The 19,255-nt window shown below is 48.9% G+C and overlaps 2 protein-coding genes across 2 annotated transcripts; both read left to right on the top strand.

Annotated features, from left to right (window-relative positions):
• Positions 1-657: 657 nt before the first annotated feature.
• LOC132571363 (zinc finger protein 213-like) lies at positions 658-2,089 on the top strand. The gene is made up of 3 exons (XM_060238164.1): positions 658-898; positions 1,176-1,269; positions 2,055-2,089. Exons 1-3 carry the CDS (start codon positions 743-745, stop codon positions 2,087-2,089), a joined length of 285 nt encoding a protein of 94 aa, XP_060094147.1. The 5' UTR covers positions 658-742.
• Positions 2,090-10,052: 7,963 nt separating this feature from the next.
• LOC132571364 (oocyte zinc finger protein XlCOF6-like) lies at positions 10,053-18,348 on the top strand. The gene is made up of 4 exons (XM_060238165.1): positions 10,053-11,584; positions 11,663-12,407; positions 15,509-15,584; positions 18,095-18,348. Exons 1-4 carry the CDS (start codon positions 10,053-10,055, stop codon positions 18,346-18,348), a joined length of 2,607 nt encoding a protein of 868 aa, XP_060094148.1.
• The last annotated feature ends 907 nt before the right edge of the window (positions 18,349-19,255 follow it).

A 19,255-nucleotide genomic window follows, 5' to 3' on the forward strand; every position in this document is an offset into this window, starting at 1 on the left:
GATTTCTCCTCAGCAGGCTTTGTCCTTCCGTGCGTCTCACAGTTAATTCTGTCTTTGATTACAGATTCTGCTAATATGCCCGGGACAGACATTTGGATGACCAGCCTGTAATTTCCTGGTTCCCCTCTGAATCCCTTTTTAAAATAGGTCACATACACAGGTTCGTAGATCAAGTATCTCACATCCTTTAGAAACTCTTGGGTGTTTGCCATCGGGACCCGGAGACTTTGGGCCTCCCTAGGAGATGTCTACGATAGTTAATGACATGAATCCTGATTTGCAAACCACGAGAAGGACTTTCCTTCTGATCCAGGAGGGCAGTCCTGGGTGTGTCTTGACCAAGGTCGGTGATGTAGCTCCATCTTCTTTAGATTCCTTTCTGCCTTTTTGATATATTTCCCTCTCCCTCTTCATAGCCAAGTGAATAAAAGCATTTTTTCCACAGCTGGAAGTAACCCAAGAGAAGGGAAAGGAGATGGAAGAGCAGGACCCAGAAGGACCTGGAACGGGCAAGAGAGAAAGCAAAGGCCCCAAACCTACCCTAGCTGGGAGTGGTGTTGGATTCTGGCAAAGCCCTGAGCCAGAGGTCTGTTATCAGGTCACGGCGATCTCAGAGGAATATCTCCAGAGTTTCCGGCAATTCAGCTACCATGAGTCTGATGGGCCCCGAGAGGTTTGCAGCCGGCTCCATGGACTTTGCAGCCAGTGGCTGGAGCCGGAGAGGCGCACCAAGAAGCAGATCATGGACCTGGTGATCCTGGAGCAGTTCCTGACTCTCCTGCCCCAGGAAATGCAGGGCTGGGTCAGAGGATGTGGGCCGGAGACCAGTTCCCAGGCGGTGGCCCTGGCCGAAGGTTTCCTCCTGAGCCAGGCAGAGGAGAAGAGGCAGGCAGAACAGGTGAGGGGATTCTCTCCTGGCGTGTCCAATTCAAGCAACAATATCAGGCCTTATCTTAAAGGTTCCCTGCCAGATGTTTGTTCAAGCATTAACCATCCAAATGGGAGTTTTTACCGTCTCCTTTAGCAGCCTCTTCTTCCAGAGAAATTCTGATCCCTCCAAGTAACTCTCCAGGTCTGCTGACGGAAGGGTGCAGAGTCTGGGAGTGGGGCAGGATCCATTCCTTGGCCTCTTTTCCATTCCATCTCTTACCCCCCCCCCCTTGCTGCTTTTTCAGATGTGGGCCTCATCCGTGAAGAAAGAAGCTACATTCCCTGAGGCGGAAGGAGCTTCCTTGGAGCAAGGGCAGAGGGGGCAGACCGTGGAGCGTGGTAAGGGCCTTTTGTGCCTGGGTGTGATTGGGGCACCCTGTAAATGGGTAGACAGTTCAGGTCAGGGGAAATAATTAAATTCTTCTTCACAGAACACAGGTTAATTTGTGGTGCTGTCACAGTTTTGAGCTCTGGAGTTCACAGGATAAGCCTCAAGTGTTGAAGAAGGAAGGAAAAGGAGAAGAAGATATTGGATTTATACCCCACCCTTCAGTCTGAGACTCAGAGCGGCTTACAATCTCCTTTATCTTACCCCCCTACAACAAACACAGGTGCTTGGGGCTGAGAGAGCTCTGACAACAGCTGCCCTTTCAAGGACAACTCTGCAAGAGCTATGGCTGACTCAAGACCATTCAAGCAACTGCAAGTGGAGGAGTGGGGAATCAAACCCGGTTCTCCCAGAAGAGGCCAGGCCCTTAACCACAACACCAAACTGGAAATGTGTTGGCAGTGATTATACCCCACCCGTCCCTGAGGCTTCTCCTTACCTCTCCCTCAAGTTTACTCAAAATTGTTACCCATTTTTTAAAGTATACCCAGGGCAGGATTTCACATCCTTTGGCACAGGGGTGCATGAAGCAGGATTCGAACAAGCAAAGAAAATATGAAGTCTCTGCTTACACTCTTTATTCCAACATTCTCTCCCTCACAGGCAGTGAAGAGACGGTGCTGAGTCTTTGTGGAGGAGTGGAAACGGCTGCTGCCCCTGCAGTCCAGGTAGGGGAGATGAGCAGGGGACCGCCTGAGTTCCCCCCTCTTCCTCAGGGGGGCTTTTGCTCCTGCAGTTGCTGCTCATGTGTCTGAGCGAGAGGGGCTCTGAAGGCCGCTCCCTTTACCCCCCTGGCAAGCTCTCCATCCTGCACCACCCCAGAATGCCCCTGTCCAGAGTACAGTCTTGACTGGGACAGTCTCTGATGAGAAAACCTGCTTTTTCTTTCAGGGTCCTTTTTCCTTCGAGGAGGTGGCTGTGTTTTTCACCGAGGCTGAGTGGGCCCTGCTGGATGCAGACCAAAGAGCTCTCTACAGGGAAGTCATGCTGGAGAACTACGGGAATGTGGCCTCTCTGGGTAAGGATCTTTCAAAGGTGCGAATTGCTGCCATTGTGATGATGTGTGAATCAAGATATGGGAAAGCAATAGGTCCTTGTGAGGCTTGGTCCTGTACTCCCCCCCCCTCTGGAGGACTCCAGGAGCTGAGTGGGCTCTGAGATGAGCCGACACACCGGGCTGGACCAGGGGCCACTGTGGTCAATGTCGTGGCCAGCAGGAGAGGCAGGGGGGGTGCAGTGACCTGAGGTGGAGACAGACAAAGAACGTAAGAACATAAGAGAAGCCATGTTGCATCAGGCCAATGGCCCATCCAGTCCAACACTCTGTGTCACATAAGAACATAAGAGAAGCCATGTTGGATCAGGCCAATGGCCCATCCAGCCCAACACTCTGAGTCACAGAAGAACATAAGAGAAGCCCTGTTGGATCAGGCCAGTGGCCCCTCCAGTCCAACACTCTGGGTCACATAAGAACATAAGAGAAGCCCTGTTGGATCAGGCCAGTGGCCCATCCAGCCCAACACTCTGTGTCACACAGTAGCCCCCCCCCAAAAGGAGGTTCACAAGTGGGGCTAGAAGCCCTTCCACTTTGCCCCCCACCCAAGCACCAAAAATACAGAGCATCACTGCCCCAGACAGTTCCAATAATATGCTGTGGCTACTAGCCACTGATGGATCTCTGCTCCATATTTTTATCCAAACTCCTCTTGAAGGTGGCTAAGCTTTTAGCCGCCGCCACGTCCTGTGGCAGTGAATTCCACATGTTAATCACCCTTTGGGTGAAGAAGTACTTCCTTTTATCCGTTCTAACCCGACTGCTCAGCAATTTCATTGAATGCCCACAAGTTCTTGCATTGTGAGAAAGGGAGAAAAGTACTTCTTTCTCTGCTTTCTCCATCCAATGTATAATCTTGTAATCCTCTATCGTGTCACCCCGCAGTGAACGTTTCTCCAAGCTAAAGAGCCCCAAGCATTTTAACCTTTCTTTTTAGGGAAAGTGTTCCAATCCTTTAATCATTCTAGTTGCCCTTTTCTGCACTTTTTCCAATATCGTTTTTGAGGTGTGGTGACCAGAATTGTACACAGTATTCCAAATGAGACCGCACCATCGATTTATATAAGAACATTAAAATACTGGCTGATTTGTTTTAAACTCCCTTCCTTATAATTCCCAGCATAGCGTTGGCCTTTTTTTATTGCAAATGCACACAGTCTTGACATTTTCAGTGAGTTATCTACAACGACCCCAAGATCTCTCTCTTGGTCAGTCTCTGCCAGTTCACACCCTATCAACTTGTACTTGTAGCTGGGATTTTTGGCCCCAATGTGCATTACTTTGCCCTTGGCCACATTGAACCTCTTCTGCCCAGTTGACGCCCACTCACCCAGACTCAACAGATCCCTTTGGAGTGCCTCACAATCCTCTCTGGTTCTTACCACCCTGAACAATTTAGTGTCATCTGCAAACTTGGCCACTTCACTGCTCACTCCCAACTCTAAATCATTTATGAAGAAGTTAAAGAGCATGGGACCCCCTGCGGCACCCCACTGCTTACTGTCTTCCACTGTGAAGACTGCCCATTTATACTCACTCTCTGTTTCCTATTAATTAGCCAGAGAAACGTCGACTGCGGGGTGACATGATAGAGGTTTACAAGATAATGCATGGGATGGAGAAAGTAGAGAAAGAAGTACTTTTCTCCCTTTCTCACAATACAAGAACTCGTGGACATTTGATGAAATTGCTGAGCAGACAGGTTAAAACGGATAAAAGGAAGTACTTCTTCACCCAAAGAGTGATTAACATGCGGAATTCACTGCCACAGGAGGTGGTGGCGGCCACAAGTATAGCCACCTTCAAGAGGGGTTTAGATAAAAATATGGAGCACAGGTCCATCAGTGGCTATTAGCCACAGTGTATGTGTGTATATAATATTTTTTGCCACTGTGTGACACAGAGTGTTGGACTTGATGGGCCGTTGGCCTGATCCAACATGGCTTCTCTTATGTTCTTATGTTCTTGTCCTTTTACTCCATGACTCTCAAGCTTACTAAGGAGCCTTTGATGAGGAACTTAATAATAATAATAATAATATTTTATTTTTATCCCGCCCTCCCCACCTCGGCAGGCTCAGGGCGGCTGACAACATTTCATAAAAACATACAGTAATAATCAAAACAGTTAAATTTAACAATATAAAACATTGAACTTAACAATTTTAAAAACCAGTCAATACAATTGATACAGTTAATAACTTCATCTGCCTGTACTGATGGAAATTGACGCTAGTTCTGCTAGTACCAGCAGTGCGGTATAGATCTTTAAACCGCATTTGGCGGATCCTTGATTTACGGTCCTCTCTAGCAGTCCGAATGTGCAAGTCTAAAAAGGGAGGTCTTGCAGGCCCTGCGGAACTGGTCAAGGTTCCGCAGGGCCCGCACCTCCTCAGGGAGTTGGTTCCAAAGGGCAGCGGCCGCTATTGAGAAGGCCCGTGCTCTGGTCTTTTGCTATCTAATCTCTCTCGGCCCAGGGATAGTCATTAGGTTTTTCCCGGTTGACCTCAGTGCTCTCTGGGGTTCATATGGGGAAAGACGGTCCCTCAGGTAGGCGGGTCCTCGGCCATATAAGGCTTTAAAGGTAATGACCAACACTTTGTACTGGACCTGGTATATGATCGGCAGCCAGTGCAGTTCACGCAGCCCCGGCTGTATATGTTCCCATTTCGGGAGCCCCAACAACAGCCTGGCCGCTGCGCTCTGCACTAGCTGCAGTTTCCAAGTCTGGCACAGAGGTAGCCCCAAGTAGAGGGCGTTACAGTAGTCCAGTCTTGAGGTGACCGTTGCATGGATCACTGTTGCGAGGTCCCGGCGCTCAAGGAAAGGGGCCAGCTGCCTCGCCCGCTTCAGATGGAAAAATGCTGACTTGGCAGTGGCTGCTATCTGGGCCTCCATCAATAATGAAGGCTCCAGTAAAACACCCAGGCTCTGTACCTGGCGCACTGCTTTCAATGGCGCGCCATCAAAGGCCGGGAGAGCTATTTCCCTTCCCAGGGCGCCGCGACCCACACACAGGACCTCTGTCTTCGCTGGATTCAGCTTCAGCCCACTCAGCCTAAGCCATGTCGCAACAGCCTGTAAGGCCCGGTCGAGATTCCCTGGGGCGGAGTCGGGCCAGCCGTCCATTAGTAGATAGAGCTGGGTGTCATCTGCATATTGATGGCAACCCAGCCCAAACCGCCGGGCAATCTGGGCAAGGGGGCGCATATAGATGTTGAACAACATCGGGGAGAGAACTGCTCCCTGAGGCACCCCACAATCCAGTGTGCGCCTCCGGGACCATTCACTCCCAATAGCCACCCTCTGTCCCCGACCCAGGAGAAAGGAGGAAAGCCAGTGCAAGGCCAACCCCTCAACCCCAATGTCGGCGAGGCGGCGTGTTAGTAGCCGATGGTCGACTGTGTCAAATGCAGCCGACAGATCTAACAGCATCAGCACCGCAACGCCGCCTCGATCCAGTTGCCGTTGGAGGTCATCCACTAAGGCGACCAGCACCGTCTCCGTCCCATGGCCCAGCCGGAAACCAGACTGGCATGGGTCTAGGACGGAAGCGTCATCCAGAAACCTCTGTAGCTGCAACGCCACAGCCCTCTCAATAATTTTACCTAGAAACGGTAAATTGGACACCGGTCGGTAGTTCGCCAATTCGGCCGGGTCTGCTGTAACTTTTTTCAAGAGAGGGCAGACCAAAGCCTCTTTCAGAGGTGTTGGAAAATGCCCCTCTAGGAGGGATCTGTTTATGATGTCCCGTAAAGGACATCTAAGCTCCCTCTGGCAAGATTTAATCAGCCAAGAGGGGCAAGGGTCCAGATCACATGTTGTCGGGCGAGCAGCAGAGAGGATTCTGTCGACTTCCTCCAGGCTGAGTGGGTCGAAGTGGTCCAGCACTAAGCCCGAAGACAGGCACGGAGCCTCAATTTCACTCACTGTATCCAATGTGGTAGGCAGGTCTTGGCGGAGCAACGAGATTTTATCTGCAAAATATTTCGCAAATGCCTCACAGCCTATTTCTAATTCCCTAACATTTGATTTGCCTTGCGGCAATGTTATAAGATCTCCAATTATTCTAAATAATTGTGCTGGGCGCGAGTTTGCAGATGCAATCTTGGTTGCAAAGTACTCTTTCTTTGCAGCCTTGACTGCCATCTCATAAGACTTCATAAACGTTCTATAGGATGTTCTCGTTGCTTCGTCCCGAGTATGCCTCCACCGCCTCTCTAGTCGTCTGAGCCCTTGTTTCAGCTGGCGGAGCTCCAAGGTATACCATGGAGCCAGCTTCATACGAGGGCATAGAGGGCGCTGAGGTGCAATTTCGTCGATAGCCCTGGACAGCTGGCCTTGCCAAATTTCCGCCAGGTCATCGAGGGAATTGCCAGTGGGCCAGGGATCCCTCAGGGCTGCTTGGAACCGTTCCGGGTCCATCAGGCCCCGGGGGCGAGCCAAAATAGGCTCTCCGCCCATACAGGGTTGGGGTGGCGCTCCCATACGGGCCTTAAGGGCTAGGTGGTCTGACCATGGAACCGCCTCAACGGCGATATCGGTCACCAAAATCCCGGACGCAAAGATCAGGTCTAGTGTGTGCCCGGCCTGATGCGTGGGAGTCGTGACAAATTCAGAGAGTCCTAGTGTCGCCATGGCCGACACCAGGTCCATCGCCTGAGTGGAGGCCGTGTCGTCGGCATGGACGTTGAAGTCACCCAGGACCATAAGCCTCGGGCACTCCAACGCCCAGCCCGCCACTGCCTCTAATAGTGATGGTAAGGCGCTGGCCGGTGCGTTAGGCGGACGGTACACCAGCCAAACTGCCAACCCCTCTCCAACATCCCACGCCAGACCGGCGCATTCAATCCCATCAATCTTTGGGTCCGGGAGAGCCCGAAAGGAGTAATCCTCCCGTATGAGTAGTGCTACCCCTCCCCCCCCGCCCGCTAATCCGTGATTGGTGAAAGACCGAGTATCCCGGGGGGGCCATCTGGGAGAGAGCTACTGTCTCCCCGTCCCTCACCCAGGTCTCGGTCACGCAAGCCAGGTCCGCGTTCTGCTGTCGCAGAAATTCCCTAAGGGTCGTGGTCTTGTTATTTATGGACCTGGCGTTACATAACACCAATGACGGAGGCGGGCATTTCCTCTTGGCCCCACTACCTGCCACCATTGGGATGGGAAGTAGACTGGAAGGTGGCCGAGCGCCCTTTTGTCTCTGTCTCCTTCCATTATATTTCTGTCTATTCCCACCGTCATATCTTCCCCTGCCCAGGAGCACTGGGATCCCTTGGCTTTATCAAAAGCTTTCTGGAAGTCAAGGTAAACAACATCTATTGGGTCCCCTTTGTCCACATGTTTGTTCACCCCCTCAAAGAACTGTAACAGGTTAGTGAGGCAAGATCTTCCCTTGCAGAACCCATGCTGAGTCTTCCTCAATAACTTGTGTTCATCAATGTGCCTACTCATTCTGTCCTTGATAATAGTTTCTACCAACTTTCCCGGTATTGAAGTCAGACTGACTGGCCTGTAATTTCCCGGATCTCCTCTGGAACCCTTTTTAAAGATGGGGGTGACATTTGCTACCTTCCAGGAACGGAGGGAGATTTCAATGAAAGATTACATATTTTTGTCAGGGGATGCACAAGTTCACCTTTGAGTTCGTTCAGAACTCTCGGATGTATGCCATCCGGACCTGGTGACTTATTAGTTTTTAATTTGTCCATCAGTTGTAGGACCTCCTCTCTTGTCACCTCAATCTGAATCAGGTCTTTCAACACCCCTTCCAAAATTAGCGGTTCTGGAGCGGGCAAACACTTCACATCTTCCACAGTGAAGACGGAGGCAAAAAATGCATTCAGCTTCTCAGCCGTTTCCCTATCCTCCTTCAGTAATCCCTTTACCCCTTGTCATCCAAGGGCTCCACTGCCTCCCTGGCTGGTTTCCTGCTTCTAATAAGAAGCAATTTTTATTGTTGGTCTTTATGTTTTTTGAAATATGCTCCTCATGGTCCCTTTTTGCCTGCCTGATCAGTCTTGCATTTGATTTGACACAGCCTGTGTTCCCTTTTATTAATCTCACTTGGTCTAGCTTTCCACCGCTTAAATTGTCCCATAGGCGTATTAAACGCTGTTTTCCATTCGTCCCCCTCTTTTATGCGTACTAAAAATAAGTATCTTGTAAGTCTAACTTGGTGAAAATTTTCCCCTCCGACACCGTGCTGAGTAAGTTTTTTATGAGGGGAATGAGGTATAGAAACTCAGTCTCTTTCTCTTGACGAGAACACATATTAACACAATCAATCTGCGGGTATTTAAAATCACCTATTATGATACAGTTTTTACGTTTAGCCACTATCTTTAATCCTTCCATCATGTTATAATCGTCCTCTATCTTTTGATTTGTTGAGCGATAACAAACTCCCATAGTTAAATTTCCTTTTGGGCCCTCTATTTCGACCCAAAGGATTTCTAGAAGGGAATCTAATTCTCTGACCTCAGTCTTACTGGACTGTATACCCTCTCTGACGTACACAGCCACCACTTGTTCCAGAAAGCATCCCAGTGCCTAACAAACTTAAACCCTTCCTCCCTACACCATTGTCCCATCCACACATTGAGACTTCTAATTTGTGCCTGTCTCTCCAGCCCTGCACGTGGAACAGGTAGCACTTCTGAGAAGCCTACTTTGGAGGTCCTGGCCTTAAGTCTCCCGCCTAACAGCCTAAATTTTTCCTCCAGGACCTCACGACTGCATTTCCTCACATTGTTGGTGCCAATATGCACCACGACCACTGGCTCCTCCCCAGAACTGTCTATCAGCCTATCTACAACACGCGTAATGTCCGCTACCTTCGCACCAGGCAGGCAATTCACCATACTGTCAGTACACAGTTTTGCCACCCAGCTATCTCCTTGCCTAAGGATCGAATCACCAACTACCAAGACCCTCCCTCCCTCCCTGCCCAGGGATGGCTCCTTGGCGCGAAAGGATACCCGCTCACCAACCGAAGAAGAGGTTCCTTCTGAGGGCACATTCCTCTTATCCTCAGCATGGTGCCCTGTTCCCTCTTGACCCTCATGCTCCCTGGCAGCAACGGGGCTGCCATGTTCAGAGTGGGGCTTATCTAACACGTCCCCGAGGGACTTCTCCGAGTGCCTAACTGACTGTCCCTGCTTCTTCAGGTCAGTCACCTCAGCCTCAAGGGTACAAACTCGTTCCCTGAGGACCAGGAGATCCTTGTATCGAGCACACACCCAAGACTTCTGTCCTATGGGCAGATAATCATACATGTGAAACTCAGTGCAAAACACTGGAAAGCCCCCACCCCCTGCTGGCATTTCACCTTCATGATAGCTTTTTAAAATATACAGTCCCCCTTTAAATCCTGTTGTGTTTATGTGGCTCTCCTTCTGCAGTGTCTACTTACCTTATTGGGAACACAAGGGAAATAGGGCCAACCTGCAGGCCAAAGGACCTTCATGGCAAGGCAAATGGGAAGCACAGAGGAAAATATCTTTGCCACCTTTTCCCTTCAAGTACATTTAGGGAGTTTATTTGGGGGGGGGGGGGGCAGGGATGGTCAGAATGTAGAAAAAGCTCTATAAAAGGTTCGCCAGGAAAGACAGACAGACAGTTCAGAAGTCAAAAATGTGTAGTCATGAATTAGGAGTTTGTGGTAGGTGCTTTGGCTCTTTACATGAGTTATGATTCAACTTCCCTCTTTATTCCAGCAGGAGATGTTGAGGAGTCAGTTGGGGAATTTCACGGGTTCTCACTGGAAAAAGCCAAGATTGAACAGGCTGAAGGAAACTTCGAGAACAGAGATGAACCACAGAGGCAGGAAGGAAACCGTACACTGAAAAGAGGGGTTAAGAGCATTCCTCGCCAAGGAAGCAGGTTCCATGAAATCCCTGTCTGCAGCCGTCACCAACAGACTCTTTCAGGAATGAAACTATTCATCTGTTCAGAGAATGGAATTACATTCTCCGGTCAAAGGAAGGCATATAAATGCCGTTATTGTGGAAAGTACATCAGATACAGAACACAGCTTTTAGTACACCAAAGAATACACACAGTACAGAAACATGGTGAATTCTCAGAGTGTAGAAAGAACTTCAGTATGAATTCCAGTCTACAAAAGCACCAAAGAACCCACACAGGGAAGAAGACTTTTCAATGCTCAGAGTGTGGAAAGACATTCAGTGTGAGTTCCAGTCTTCAAAAGCATCTAAGAACCCACACAGGGGAGAAACCATTTGAATGCTCAGAGTGTGGAAAGACATTCATTGTGAGTTCCAGTCTTCAGTATCATCAAAGAACCCACACAGGGGAGAAACCATTTGAATGCTCAGAGTGTGGACAGAGATTCAGTTCAAATGGCAATCTTCAACAGCATCAGAGAACCCACACAGGGGAGAAACCGTTTGAATGCTCAGAGTGTGGAAAGAGATTCAGTTCAAATGGCAATCTTCAAAAGCATCAGAGAATCCACACAGGGGAGAAACCTTTTGAATGCTCAGAGTGTGGAAAGAGATTCAGTTCAAATGGCAATCTTCAACAGCATCAGAGAACCCACACAGGGGAGAAACCGTTTGAATGCTCAGAGTGCGGAAAGAGATTTAGTGTGAATTCTAGTTTTCAGTATCATCAGAGAACCCACACAGGGGAGAAACCTTTCGAATGCTCAGAGTGTGGAAAGAAATTCAGTGTGAGTGGCAGTCTTCAGCTGCATCAGAGAACCCACACAGGGGAGAAACCTTTTGAATGCTCAGAGTGTGGAAAAAGATTCAGTGTGAATTCCAGTCTTCAGCAGCATCAGAGAACCCACACAGGGGAGAAACCTTTTGAATGCTCAGCGTGTGGAAAGAGATTCAGTTTGAATTCCAGTCTTCAAAAGCATCTAAGAAACCACACAGGGGAGAAACCGTTTGAATGCTCAGAGTGTGGAAAGAGATTCAGTGAGAATTCCAGCCTTCACCAGCATCAGAGAACTCACACAGGGGATAAACCTTTTGAATGCTCAGATTGTGGGAAGAGATTCAGTTTGAATTCCAATCTTCAAAAGCATCTAAGAACCCACACAGGGGAGAAACCGTTTGAATGCTCGCAGTGTGGAAAAAGATTCAGTGAGAATTCCAGCCTTCACAAGCATCAGAGAACTCACACAGGGGATAAACCTTTTGAATGCTCAGATTGTGGGAAGAGATTCAGTTTGAATTTCAGGCTTCAGTATCATCAAAGAACCCACACAGGGGAGAAACCGTTTGAATGCTCAGAGTGTGGAAAGAGATTCAGTTTGAATTCCAGTCTTCAAAAGCATCTAAGAACCCACACAGGGGATAAACTGTTTGAATGCTCGCAGTGTGGAAAGAGATTCAGTGAGAATTCCAGCCTTCACCAGCATCAGAGAACTCACACAGGGGAGAAACCTTTTGCATGCTCAGAGTGTGAAAAGAGATTCAGTTGCAGTGGCACTCTTCAGCAGCATCAGAGAACCCACACAGGGGAGAAACATTTTGAATGCTCAGAGTGTGGAAAGAGATTCAGCCGGAGTGGCAATCTTCAGCAGCATCAGAGAACCCACACAGGAGAGAAACCGTTTGAATGCTCAGAGTGTGGAAAGAGATTCAGCCGGAGTGGCTATCTTAAAAAGCATAAGAGAACCCACACAGGGGAGAAACCGTTTGAATGCTCAGAGTGTGGAAAGAGATTCAGTGCAAATGATGGTCTTCAACAGCATAAGAGAACCCACACAGGGGAGAAACCATTTGAATGCTCAGAGTGTGGAAAAAGATTCAGAGTGAATTCCAGTTTTCAGTATCATCTAAGAACCCACACAGGGGAGAAACCTTTTGAATGCTCAAAGTGTGGAAAGAGATTCAGTGTGAGTTCCAGTCTTCAGCTGCATCAGAGAACCCACACAGGGGAGAAACCTTTTGAATGCTTAGAGTGTGGAAAGAGATTTAGTAACAGTAGCCATCTTCAAAGGCATCAAAGAACCCACACAGGGAAGACGACTTTTGAATGCTCAGAGTGTGGAATGAGATTCAGTGTAAGTTCCAGTCTTCAAAAGCATCAGAAAACCCACACTAAAGGAGAAACTTTTTAAAGCTTAGAGTGTGGAAAGAGATTCTATGTGAGTTCCAGCCTTCAACTGCACTGAAGAATGCAGACAAAAGAGAAACCATTTGAATACTAAGAGATTCAGTTGTAGTGACCTTCTTTTACAGCATCTAAGAACAGATACAGGGGATATACATTTTGAATGTTCAGAGTCTTGGAAGACATTCAGTTTGAAAGCCAGTCTTCAAAAGCATTTGAATGCTCAATAGTGTGGATAGAAATTTATTCAGAGTTGGAATCTTCAACAGCGTCAAAGAATTCACACGGGGAGAACCATTTTGAATGCACAGAGTTTAAAAGAGATCCAACGTGAGTTCCAGTCTACAAAAGTATCGAAGAATCCACACACAGGTGAAATCTTTTGAATGCTCAGTGTGGAAGGATCTTGCGTCACAGTTGCATTCTTCCAACACCCAGGGCTGGCACATAGGAGTAGGCCAAGTACTAGATGACCCTGGAGGTCCCTTCCGACTCTATAATTCTATGAAATAGTCGGCTGGCTAGGCCGAGAACCTGTCCTCTAGGCGGCTGGCTTGGCTACTGAATGCAGTTCAGCTACAAGCCTGCTTCAGCATGCAGACTCCATTTTCTGGCCCCATGGGTCGGCACGGGGTGGCGGAGGGGAGGGCTGGGGCTGATATTTGTAGTTAGGCCTCATTTTGGGCAGGAGCTCACAGGAGCAGAGCTGGGGAACCTCTCAATTTTATTGTCCTCTTTCTTTCTTATACTCCCCCCTGCAACTTGCTTCTGTGTTCCACTGTTCAAACCCCCTGTGAGAATTTTGCTGAGGATTTGACAAATTTTCTAATATTTTTCTCCACAAAAAAAATGCGGAAATCACCCAAGCACATAAAGCAGACAGATGGAAATCTTCATTATGCCACTGTGGCCACATAGGAGAAAGTAATGCAAAAAGTATGATGGGAGTCAGGTTTTATTATGGCAATTATGAATCAAGAAGCATTTTAAGGTAGATGCTGAGCTGATATAATTTAGTACACCTTCTGGTGATGTCAGGGGTGTATGCCAGGGTTGGCCAATGGTAGCTCTCCAGATGGTTTTTGCCTACACCTTCCATCAGTCCCAGCCATCAGCCATGCTGTCTGGAGGTGATGGGAGATATAGGCAAAAAACATCTGGACAGCTACCGTTGGCCACCTGTAGCATATGCAAATGAGCTGTGCTAATAAGCTCTGGCACCTCTTTTTCAATAAATGACTTATGGTTGTAGTGCTGAGTCCTGGCCAGAGGGGGCAGAGCAGGGACATGCGGCAGCAGCTGATGTCCAGAGCCAAAATATCCTCACACACCTGTTTCCAGTCCAGCCACATGGAAGCCCCGGGGCCAGTGTGGCCTTTGTAAAGTCTTGTGCCCCTTCAGCCACAGCCACTTCCTCTCTTCTGCGGGGATTCGATAAGAATATGGAGCAGAGGTCCATCAGTGGCTATTCTCCACAGTGTGTATATATATATATATATATATATATGTATGTACGTATATGTGTGTGTGTGTGACACAGAGTGTTGGACTGGATGGGCCATTGGCCTGATCCAACATGGCTTCTCTTATGTTCTTAAAGCTAAATAGTAAATCCATGCAGCTAACAGACAGAACGTATCCTCTCTCTCCGCTCCCCCAATCAGTCCTTTCACAATGCAGAATCCCAGGGGCCCCGCCTTCAGCCACTTCCTGAGGCCCGAAGCTTGGGTGGAGTCGGGGGTGTCGTTTTGTGCAACTTCTCAGAGAACAAAAATACCTGTATTTCTTGGATTCTTCACAGTTTCACAGTTCTTAAGTCTTCCTCAGTCTTCTCTCATTGCTGCTTTAACTGGAGCCGCAGTACAATGATTTTCCTGCACTGCCAGACTCCATGACAGAGAAGCGAGAGGCTCCCGTACTCAACAGCTGTTTCAAACATCCACATAAGGCAATCGCGCTTAGCTTAGGCGTGGATCCTGCCAGACCGCCCAAGTCTTTGCCAAACGGAACTTTAGACAAAGGACGGTGCTAGCCAGAAGAGGAAGGCCGGCTTCACCCAGAGTCCTTTGTGTAGATCGGGTATCACCTTGGGTGCCAATTTGGCCCTCTATTGTCCCTTTTAGATGAGTCTGTATAGCTTGTTTAATCCCCTCCACCCATGCCTTCACCCATGCCTTGCCCAAACTGCCGCTTTGGAGCCTCCCCCTATCCCATTGTTATCTGGAGATCCATTCAGGTGACCAGAGTCAGGTCTGCTCATTGGCTTGAGCTGGGCACCCAATCAGGTACCCAGAAGAGACTAAACACTGCCCACAAACAAGCCAGCCCCTTTTTTGGGAGGACCTCTCCCCTTTCCAAAAATATTATAACAGGAGAGAAGGCTTCATCTCTCTATGTCTCTCTCTGCCTAAGCAACATGTAACTAGAGTGTTCCTCCCTCCCTCCTCTAAGTAAGGAGCACCAGACGTGGCACATGGCCGTGCACATCCACAGAGCCAGTTTGGTATAGTGGTTAAGTGCACGGACTCTTATCTGGGAGAACCGGGTTTGATTCCCCACTCCTCCACTTGCACCTGCTGGCATGGCCTTGGGTCAGCCATAGCTCTGGCAGAGGTTGTCCTTGAAAGGGCAGCTTGTCAGAGCCCTCTCAGTCCCACCCACCTCACAGGGTGTCTGTTGTGGGGGAGGAAGTTAAAGGAGATTGTGAGCCGCTCTGAGACTCTTCGGAGTGGAGGGCGGGATATAAATCCAATATCTTCTATCTTCTTCTTCTTGTAAGGACATCTGAACCAGGTTGTATCCCCTGTTTGTCTACCCTCGTGTTTACCCCTGTCTATTTCAACCCTATTTTCTTAGGCCTGTATGTATATTGTATGATTTTATACCCTTGTATGTTTGCTTGTATTTTATAGTAAAACCCCTTTTATTATTAAACCAAATCTCATTATTGGGTGATTTCCAAAGCAGACACCTTCTGTAGATATAGGTTCTCAAGATCTCGCTGTGGCCTGATTGCCCACCACGCTAAATTCCCCCAACTCCTATTTTTAGGGCAATTCAGGTAACAAGGGTGTAGGGGAGAGTGGGGGCAGCGCCCAGTGTGAGGAGCTGGGCTCCGTCAGCCCAGGTCGGGTCTCCCAAACCTTTCTCCCCCAACCATTAAGAGATGTCTGCCTAAAATGGAAAGGTGGAGTAGTGAGATTTGGCAAAACAACTTTAATACATCAAGTAAAAACACAAGGATCACAGCAGAAACTAAAAATATAAGAACATAAGAGAAGCCATGTTGGATCAGGCCAATGGCCCATCTAGTCCAACACTCTGTATCACACAGTGGCAAAAATTTTATATACACACACACACACACAAACACATATATACTCTCTCGGCTTGACTTCGCAAACGAAGATTTAAGAAAGGTGCAGTAGTCCACATCTGCTGCAGGCTCGCTGGTGGCTGACAAGACCAATGCGGGACAGGCAGGTCCGGCCACAGTGGCTGCAGGGAAAAGTCTGATTTGGGGCTGGTGCTGTAGCAGTACGATTCTTCCTCAATCTCCTTTTGTCCTCAAGACCAGCTATGCGTGCGTTCTCAAAGGAAGAGACAGCCTGGTGGATGGTGTGCCTCCATGCTTTGCGATCTGAGGCTAGGTCAGACCACTGGTGATGGTTAATGCAACAGGTACCAAGGGATTTCTTCAAGGAGTCCTTGTACCTCTTCTTTGGTGCCCCTCTATTTTGATGGCCAGTGGAAAGTTCGCCATACAGGGCAATCTTGGGAAGGCGGTGGTTTTCCATCCTGGAGATATGCCCTGCCCAGCGCAGCTGCGTCTTCAACAACAATGCCTCAATGCTTGTAACCTCCGCCCGCTTGAGGACTTCAGTGTTGGTCACAAAGTCACTCCAGTGGATGTTGAGGATGGTGCGAAGGCAGCGCTGATGAAAGCGCCCAAGGAGTCGCAGGTGATGACAGTATAAAACCCACGATTCGGAGCCGTAGATGAGGGTTGTCATCACAACCGCTTTGTAAACACTGATCTTTGTGCCTTTTTTCAGATGCTTGTTGCTCCACACTCTTTTATGCAGTCGGCCAAATGCACGGTTTGCCTTTGCCAGTCTATTGTCAATCTCCTTGTCGATCTTGGTGTCTGACGAGATGATGCACCCCAGGTAGCTGAACTGCTGGACTGTCTTCAAAACTGATTCACCCACAGTGATGCAGGGAGGGTGATAATCTTCCTGGGGTGCAGGCTGGTGGAGAACTTCTGTCTTCTTCAGACTAACTTCTAGGCCGAATAGCTTGGGAGCCTACACACTGTGGCTAATAGCCACTGATGGACCTCTGCTCCATATTTTTATCTAAACCCCTCTTGAAGGTGGCTATGCTTGTAGCCGCCACCACCTCCTGTGGCAGTGAATTCCATATGTTAATCACCCTTTGGGTGAAGAAGTACTTCCTTTTATCCGTTTTAACCTGACTGCTCAGCAATTTCATTGAATGATATCAGTTCAGCATCTACCTTAAAATGCTTCTTGATTTAGAATTGTCATCAGAAAACCTTCCTCCCATCATACTTTTTAAATTACTTTCTCCCATGTAGCCACAGTGGCATGATGAAGATTTCCATCTCTCTGCTTTCTATGTTTTGGTTATATTCCCTTTTTTGTGGGGGAGAATATTAGAAAGTTTGTCCAGTCTTAAGAGTTCAGCAAAATTCTCACAGGGGGTTTGAACAATGGAGCCCAGAAGCAAGTATTGTGTGTGTGTGTGGGGGGGGGGGGGGGTTAAGAAAGAAAAAGCACCATCAAATTTAGAGGTTCCGGAGCTCTGCTCCTGTGAGCTCCTGCCCAAAGTGTGGCCTGGATTTATGCATAACCTCACTCCCCGACATTCTGTGGTTGGGTTCGCACCCTGTGGAAGACACTTTGCAAAAGTGCGCACTGCCCCTTTTCAGAATCCCAAAGGTGCCCACAGGCTCACGAGGGTTAGGGACTCCTCATTTAGATGTTTGGATTCTCCAGGCCCCAACCTCAAATCCGATCCAAGGCAGCCCAACGCTTGTAGCCGCCACCACCTCCTGTGGCAGTGAATTCCACATGTTAATCACCCTTGGGGTGAAGAAGTACCTCCTTTTATCCGTTCTAAGCTGACTGCTCAGCAATTTCATTGAATGCCCACGAGTTCTTGTATTTCTCTACCTTTCTCTACCTTCTCCATCTCATGCATAATCTTTTAAACCTCTATCATGTCACCCCGCTGTCAACGTTTCTCCAAGCTAAAGAGCCCCAAGCGTTTTAACCTTTCTTCATAGGGAAAGTGTTCCAAACCTGTAATCATTCTACTTGCCCTTTCCTGCACTTTTTCCAATGCTATAATATCCTTTTTGAGGTGCGGTGACCAGAATTGCACACAGTACTCCAAATGAGACCGCACCATCGATTTATACAGGGGCATTATGAACATGGCAGTCGTGGTTAGAGGGAGCCCGTGTCCCCTTCGAAATCTGGACTGACCACAAAAACCTAGAAGCCCTGACCGGCCGCCGAAAACTGACTGCAAAACAGATTCGCTGGGCGGGTTTTTTCGCCAAATTCGACTTCGTGCTGAAACACATTCCCGGCACCAAAAACTTTTTAGCCGACGCATTGTCCCGCATGCCCCAGCATGACAGTCAAAAGGAAGAAGTGATAGACTCCCTCATTCCCCCCTCAGTAGTAGCCGGAGGAGTCACCACCCGCTCAGGGAAACAAACGGGAGCCCCCGAGCCCCAACAAAAAGAGCGCTTCGCAGCGGAAGCAGAGGCGGAAGGGGATGAGCAGCCCGAAGGGCTCGAGAAAGGGGAGGGGGGCTTTGGCTCCACAACGGCAAGATTTACGTACCCAAAAGCCTGAGGAAAAACATGCTGGAACAGTGCCACTCCAGTTGCATAGCCAGGCATTTCGGTTACGTAAAAACACTGAACTTAGTGAGTAGACAATTCTGGTGGCCCAAGCTAAAAAGAGACGTGTCGGAATTCGTAATCTCTTGCCCTACTTGCATCATGACAAAACGCAGGGGGGGGAAGCCGCCGAGTCACTTGGTCCCCCTCCCCACGGCGGCCAGACCCTGGGCGGTCGTCTCTATGGACTTTACAGTAGAGCTACCGCCCTCCCAAGGGAAAACCGTCACCTTGGTGGTCGTGGACACGTTCTCAAAACAAGCCCACTTCATCCCGTGCAAAAAACTCCCCACGGCTAAGAAGCTGGCTCAACTATTCTTTAACCACGTGGTCCGCCTTCACTCATTTCCGGACAAGGTCATTAGTGACCGCGGGCCGCAGTTCGTTGCCAACTTCTGGCGGGAGTTTTGTAAAATTGCAGGCATCGAGCAGGGGCTTAGCTCTGCCTACCACCCCCAGACAGACGGACAGACGGAGAGGGTGAACGGGCTTCTGGAGCAGTATCTCCGCTGCTATATCAACTACCAACAGACAAACTGGGTCGAGCTGCTAGCCTTCGCAGAATATGGGTACAACAACAGCCTACATAGCTCCACAAAAACCTCCCCCTTCCAAATAGTGAATGGTTATGAAGGGAAGCCCTTCCCGCATCTCCCTCTCCCAGCAGGGTCCCCCGAACCAACGTCCTGCCAACAGTGGTGGGAGGGGGTGCGCGAGGGTTGGAAGGTGATACAAGAAAACCTGGAGGAAGCGAAGGAGGAGTACAAACGACATTTTGACAAAAAGCACTCCCCCCAATGGGAGCTCAAGGAGGGGGAAACGGTGTTCTTATCGACCAAAAACCTCCCTCTGCCTCAAGG

Source organism: Heteronotia binoei, chromosome 5 (genome assembly GCF_032191835.1).
Source record: "Heteronotia binoei isolate CCM8104 ecotype False Entrance Well chromosome 5, APGP_CSIRO_Hbin_v1, whole genome shotgun sequence".
NCBI lineage: Eukaryota > Metazoa > Chordata > Lepidosauria > Squamata > Gekkonidae > Heteronotia > Heteronotia binoei.